The sequence below is a fragment of the Myotis davidii genome, unplaced genomic scaffold, assembly GCF_000327345.1.
Source record: "Myotis davidii unplaced genomic scaffold, ASM32734v1 scaffold168, whole genome shotgun sequence".
NCBI classification, from domain to species: Eukaryota; Metazoa; Chordata; class Mammalia; order Chiroptera; family Vespertilionidae; genus Myotis; species Myotis davidii.
The window spans coordinates 6,960,500-6,967,392 of record NW_006383016.1 but is presented as its reverse complement, the minus strand read 5'-3'; the positions used below and the strand labels follow the sequence as shown (position 1 = coordinate 6,967,392).

Genomic DNA, 6,893 nt, shown 5'->3' with positions numbered 1-6,893 from the left:
GTCAGTTAATTTGCATATCTCACTGATTAGCCAATGGGAAGGGTAGCGGTCGTACGCCAATTACCATGTTTCTCTCTTATTAGTGTAGATTATTGTTCATGTCATTGAATAAACTCCTCTCCGAAATCCCCCGAGGGGTCCCAGATTGTGAGAGGGCACAGGCCAGGCTGAGGGACTCCACTGGTTGCACGATTGGGGTCAGGAAGGGATGTGGGAGGTTAGCCAGCTGGACAGGGACCGTGGGAGGGCTCCAGGGCATGTCCAGCCTGTCTCGTTTAGTACTGTCAGCTGGGTCCCTACTGTTTGGAGTGTCTGCCCCTGGTAGTCAGTGCATGTTATAGCGAGTGGTTGAGCGGCCTTAGCATATCATTAGCATATTATGCTTTGATTGGTTGAACAGATGACCGGATGACCAGACACCTAGCATATTAGGCTTTTATTATTATTTATACATTCACATTTTAGAAATTTTTAGAAGTATGCTCTTGAATTATTTTTATAAAATACCAAATTTTCTTTTTAAGGCAAAATAGTTGATCATCTTCTTTATAACTCTCCACTGAGCCTTATACTAGGTTGAATATTATGAGGAATAAAAATGATCCTGTGACTTGTACTAAAACATGAGGATTAAGAAGAGAATAAGCAATATTATTTTGGCATTATGATGAATCACATACAGAAGAAGAATATTAAATTGCTAAAGTAAAGGACATTGATTATATGTTTTTTAAAAACCACTAAAAAGCAGACCTATAGCAAAGGCCAAGTTAATTAGTTTTGTTTCAGTTTGCTCTCTTTCATGTAATTGGAATTTCTGATATTTTAAGAGTTATTCAAATATTTGGGAGAGAAAAAGAATCTCTTAACTATTATGCTCTAGCACAAACAGAAACTTTAATCTTCCTTTAAAAGATGATCCTATGGGACTAGTTTCTGGACCTAAGAAACTAATTATATGGTCTTGCAGGAAAAGCTATATATGTATATACTGTAAATTGACTTCAAATTATTTGAGAATGCTAAGAATTTTTTATTTCCTCTCATATATTTGGTTATAAATATCACCAAGTTAATAAAGTTTTCTATGGTAAATTAATTACTGTGATCAAGCCATACTCACCACAACAAGCTCATAAAGAAACTTTCTGGTATTCTTGTCTCCGTGGCAATCTTCCTTTAACTTCTTTAAAACATAAGAAACTTTTTCTGATTCTTTGTCTGCATGTGTTCGTTCAAAACCTTCCAGTGCCAGATGTGAGTAACCCAGGACATCAGCTAAAACTTTCCAATCATAAACTTTTTCTGACACCAAAATCAATATAACTGAGTAGATATAAGTCAGTTTTTTAAAGGGCAGGACAATTTGTTCAAGAAGGTTCCTGGTTGTGAAGACACGATCTGACACTGATATTACTTGCTCTTTTGCAATCACCTTGACATTTTTGCAGTGTACAAGTCCAATCTTACCTCGCAGGACTCCCACATACCACTCTTTCACTCTGGACTGCCCAATGGCTTTTACCTTACTTTCTCCAAGAAGAGCTATTGTGTCCCCTTTGATATATTCAAGTAAGTAGTCAATCTTGTTTTGCCTTAGCACTGTCTTCAGAGTCACTCCATATTTGGTAAAGTTTAATTTTTTGTCTTGAAATGTAGGGTATTTAACATACACTGCTGGTAATAAAGGGGCAGACTTGATTTCCTTCTCTTTCTGCAAATTACCTGGCAGATATAAGTGTCTTTTTAGGTTTGGGGCTGGATCAGGTGTAGTGATAAAAAACTGTGTCACTGGTCTACCATTGGGAGGTCCCAACTGAACCTGGAAAACAAACAAGTGCATTTTTCTGGAGTCAAGTAAAGAAAATAAAAATTGTTGATGAACTACTTGACTTGCTTGCAACTGCTTTTGTTTAAGTTCTTTCCTTTCTCCTTCTATCTTTACTTCAAAACCAGGATCACATGAAAAAACAGAAATACTTAAATCTTGTGGCTTGTCAAGTAAGAATGAATGCTTCCCCCAGAGCTGAAACACAACTGGAGAGGTGTTTTTTCCACCCTTCTTAATATCAGAGATTGTAAGCTTTCCCGGCATATAGCTGTGTCCACAAACTGTGAAAACAGCAGTGAAACTGGGGTGGATATATTTGGGCCCATAAATTCCAATTGAGGTGGTTTTGTGGATATAATCCCAGATGGTGGCAGCTGGTGACTGAGTAGCTTTAGCTTGTGCAGCAACCACTAGATACATCACCTGACTCAAATCTATTAACTTGACTTGGATGGTGTCTTTATAAATGTAGCAGTTGTTTAACACTGTGAAAGGGCCTTCTTTATTCGGGCTGTGTAAACACACCATTTCTGTCATGACTTGGCTGAAAGGGTCCTTTCTCACTTCAGCCCCGATTTTCATCTCCAGCAAAATGGCTTCCATTGTGTTAAGGTTGCCTAACATGATTTCCAACAGTGGGCTTACAGTGCATGAAAGATCATGATTAAGCATTTGTGGAGGATCAAGAAAAACCCTTAGCGATACCTCTTGGAATTCACCCACAGCTACATGACCTTGGGGCACATGAACAGTGATATCTGATTCAGGTAATTGTACTGACCCTCCTTGGTGGTTTAATTTACAAACTACCACAGTCTCCGCAACTTGTGTTTGGGCCCATCCAGGACTCTGATTAATTATATTCAAATCCAGGCAGGAGCGGGCCAGCTGGCGTTGACTTAACCAAGCCATTTTATAAGCCTCTCGATCATTTTGAAGCCATTGTAAGTCATGTTCCAGGATCTGATCAGAGTTACGTATATTCTGATGGGCATGTGCTTTGTCATCTAATATGTCCAAAAGTTCTGAAACACTTTTAGATCTCACTGATTTCCTTGAGGGAGACTGCCTACACAATTGATGCACATCAAGTTCATCACCAGAGGAATCCAAAGAATTTCCAGTTTCAATTTCTCTTAAAAAAAGAAAAGGATCTTCCTTCAAGATGGAAATATTATTTTTCTTCTGGTTATTTCTTAGCTGAGTTATATCATCCAAAAATGGGTTAGAAGCAGACAGTTCATTCCAGAATGGATTTGTAGCTTTGGAAACATTATTGCTGTGAAGTGTGAAAGCATCTGGCCAATTGAGAAGCAAACTTGAGTCTGGACATTTGTGGCATTTTAGCAAAAACAAGGAAAAAACAGAAGTGGGTGTCATTGTGAGATACAACCAAGATTAATTTTTATTAAAAATTCAAGACTTTTTAATTGACAGTATAATAGGAACTGCAAAATTAATGTTAAATTTGGATAATTTTTCATGCTGTGAGAAAATGGAACTAGTTCCACCAGTTCATTTTGACCATACGTCATGCTATTTTATCTTAAGACATAATGATTTATAAATAAATAAATGTTTAACAATTTAGATATCAAGATAACACACTTCCTTCAAAAGGACGCAGACTAGATATACTTATGCCTTATTGTTTTGTGTTTGACTTTCACAAAAAGAACCCTCTGAACAAACAGAATAATTTAGTCAATTACCCAGATTTTTGTTTAAACATTAAATAGTTGGTCTCAATATATCTAGATTACTCATTAATTTTTTTCTTTTCTGATAATACTCAATATGTGAAAAATATCAAATATTATCAGTTAATAATTAAAATAACTTAACAATAATAAGCCAAGTAGACAATGCATTTTTCATATTATTTCCTGACAACTTTGTTGGTAGATTTTAATTACATCAAAGCCTGGCCAGCATGACTCAGTGGTTGAGCGTCGACCTGTGAACCAGAAGGTGTCAGTTCCATTCCCAGTCGGGGCACATGCCCAGGTTTCAGGCTCAGTCTCCAAAGTAGAGTGTGCAGGAGGCAGCTGATCAATGATTCTCTCTCATCATTGATGTTTCTATCTCACTCTCCCTCTCTGAAATCAATAAACATATATTTTAAAAAATTTTCATATACAATAAACATCAGATTAGGAATTCATTCAGCTTTGATTTTCAAGTTTAACATGACAAAGAACAGGTTTACCACTATGAAATAAAAACATTGCTTTGAAAAGAGTATTTTAAGAATCAGCAACACATTAAAATAGTCAAATATCAACTGTAAAGAATTTCTACATATCTCACAAATATTGAAGTCTTTTTTATGTTGAGAGCTACTCAGACTTGGTCATTTCTCAATAAACAGTGGTAATGATTCTGTGGACTTTGTGTGGCTAGTACTGCTTTGGTGAAAAATGAAAGCCAAGAGGCCAACCAAAAGAGAAAAGTGAGTACAAGTAAACTGTCAGACCTTCTTTTATTAACTATATATATATATACATATATATACATATATATATTAAATATACATATATATGTAACTGTCAGACTTTTTTACTTTAATATTTATAGAACTATTATCTTAACTTATTGAAATAAGTTATTAGTGGCATATATTAAAATTTAGAAGATGCATTTTGAAAAAAAAAGTTGTATTTCTCCTATTTCTATACTTTCATCAAACTACTTTTCCTCTAAGGATAAATTTAGTTCTTTTATGCTTTATAAAGATTTCATAGCTCACTCCAACCTCTAGAGATGTCTTCAACCCCCAAATTCATTATATATTTACTGGTATTATATATACCACTCATTTAATAATGAATTTTGCCTCCTCATAATATTTATTATAATCTGTTGCCTCCACTATTTTGTACTTTTTAATAATAGTGTAAATATTTCCATGATAATTAGGGATTTTCTAATTCTTTTCATCTTTTGTAGCACTTTTCAGAGATAGACTTCCAATAGCTGCTAGTACTGGATGAAAACATCACAACAATTACACATTCCAATACCTGTGATATTGCAATTTTTTGATGATTTTTGGGCTTCCATGTCAATCAAATTTCCTTCAGATATGCTCCGTGAAATTCCTCCTAACCAAACATGGGCTCTTTCACTGGTTAACATTTTTCCACCTACAAAGTGAAAAATAGACAACAGGTAAGCATATACATGTTGGCAGAGAAACCAAACTCAAGGAAATCACACATATTTAAGTAGAAAATTACATATAAAAATACTCTCCGTAGGTCCTCTCTTTCTGGTAGGATGCTAGAGTAGATAAGTATCAGCACTTCATTGAAAAATACTCAGATCCTGGATTAATGCAGAAAAGAAGACCTAGAAATGCATTTGTAATCCTATAAAAAAGTAATAATGAAAATCCCAAGGATAATTTTTTTAAAAGCGAAGTGCAAATTTCAATAAATAGACATTTCCTGTTTGATGACTAAGACTAAAAAATCACAAAACTGGAATTCTTCCCCAAATCCTTCTACACATCAATTCAGTTCTAAAAAAAATATCACAATGTTATCTAATCTAATAAAAGACAAACATGCAAACTGACCGTACCTTCACTATGCCTTAAACCATGCCCACCAGCCAATCAGAGTGACTATATGCAAATTAACCCAACCAAGATGGCGGCCAGCAGCCATGGAGCTGGAGCTAGCAGGAGGCTTGGTAGCTCATTAAAGGCAACAAAGTTTTAATTATGGAAGCTAAATAAACCCCAGATACCTGCGTTCAGCTGGCTGTGCCATGGAGGTGGAGTGATCAGGAGACGAGGGTTGCCTTTGGAGATGGAGGAAGCCAAGCTTCCCTCCTACCCACCTGGCCGGCTCTGAGCTCCTCTCAAGGCTATGAAGTTTCAATTATAAAAGGTAAATAAATCCCAGAATAAAAAAGAAAAAGAAAAAAAGGAAAGGCTGGGAGCTTCCATCGCCGGAGGGACTTGGCCAGCCTGAAAACAGCCCTCAGTCCCTCACCCAGGTTATCTATGTAAATTTGCCTTATTTTCTCTCTGTGTAAAAGATAATCTCTAATTCAGTATACTGTCATGATAAACACTGAACATAAAATAAATATAACATATAAGCATATGTAAATTTGCACTATTCAAATTAAAAGGCTAACATACATTTATTAATATATCTTTAATTACAAAATAACATGCTCATTGTAATAAATGTTAATTATACAAAAATAGAAAATTAAAGATATAACCATTAAAATAAGTTAGCTGTCTGTTCTTTCACTCTTATACATTCAGAGTGGTGGTCTGTTTAACACAAATAAGATCATACTTTATGTGTTGTTCTACGTCTTGCTGTTCTCATTAAAAAACGATTTTGTGGGTACATCTATATGTCAGTATATACTGATTTACCCTATTATTTTTTGATAAGCCCACAAGTTTGGTGTATGTTAGCTTGTAAAAGAGAATCCAAGCCTACAAAAGAGCCTAGCATCCGTATTATTTCTTCCTCACCACTCTTATCTATATATATAAAATCCTAATATGCAAATTCTTCCCTCAGGAGTTCAACCAGGAGACCTGGAGTTCAATTGCTCACTATGATGTATACTGACCACCAGGGAACAGCACAGAATGAAGGGAGGTCCCCAGCCGGCAGCTGGCATTCAGGGTAAGGAAAGCCCCAATGGCCCTGATTGCCAGCCAGGTCTAGGATCCTACCCATGTGGAATATAAAAGTGAAACTCATAGGCACAGAAGAAGGGGGTTACCAGAGTGAAGGGGAATGGGGGAGTACAAAAGGGTAAAGGGGTCAAATATATAGTGACAGAAGATTATTTGACTCTGGGCGGTGGGCACTCAATGCGATATACAGATCACATAGCTGATTGCCAGCCAGGCCTAGGACCCTACCCATGTGGAATATAAAACTGAAACTCATAGGCACAGAAGAAGGGGGTTTCCAGAGTGAAGGGGAATGGGGGAGTACAAAAGGGTAAAGGGGCCAAATATATGGTGACAGAAGATTATTTGACTCTGGGTGGTGGGCACTCAATGCGATATATAGATCAC

At 36.3% G+C, this 6,893-nt stretch overlaps 1 protein-coding gene across 2 annotated transcripts in view; it reads right to left on the bottom strand.

The window, feature by feature from the left end:
- MACC1 (metastasis associated in colon cancer 1) overlaps nt 1-6,893 on the bottom strand; it is a 59,335-nt gene that overhangs the window by 18,661 nt on the left and 33,781 nt on the right. For both annotated transcript variants that reach the window (XM_006779036.2, XM_015558209.1), the window contains exons 2-3: nt 4,855-4,977; nt 1,124-3,156 (exon numbers count right to left, since the gene is read on the bottom strand). In XM_006779036.2, the coding sequence (XP_006779099.1) occupies nt 1,124-3,156; nt 4,855-4,969 (2,148 nt within the window). In that variant the 5' untranslated portion in view covers nt 4,970-4,977. The remainder of the gene's footprint in view (nt 1-1,123; nt 3,157-4,854; nt 4,978-6,893) is intronic.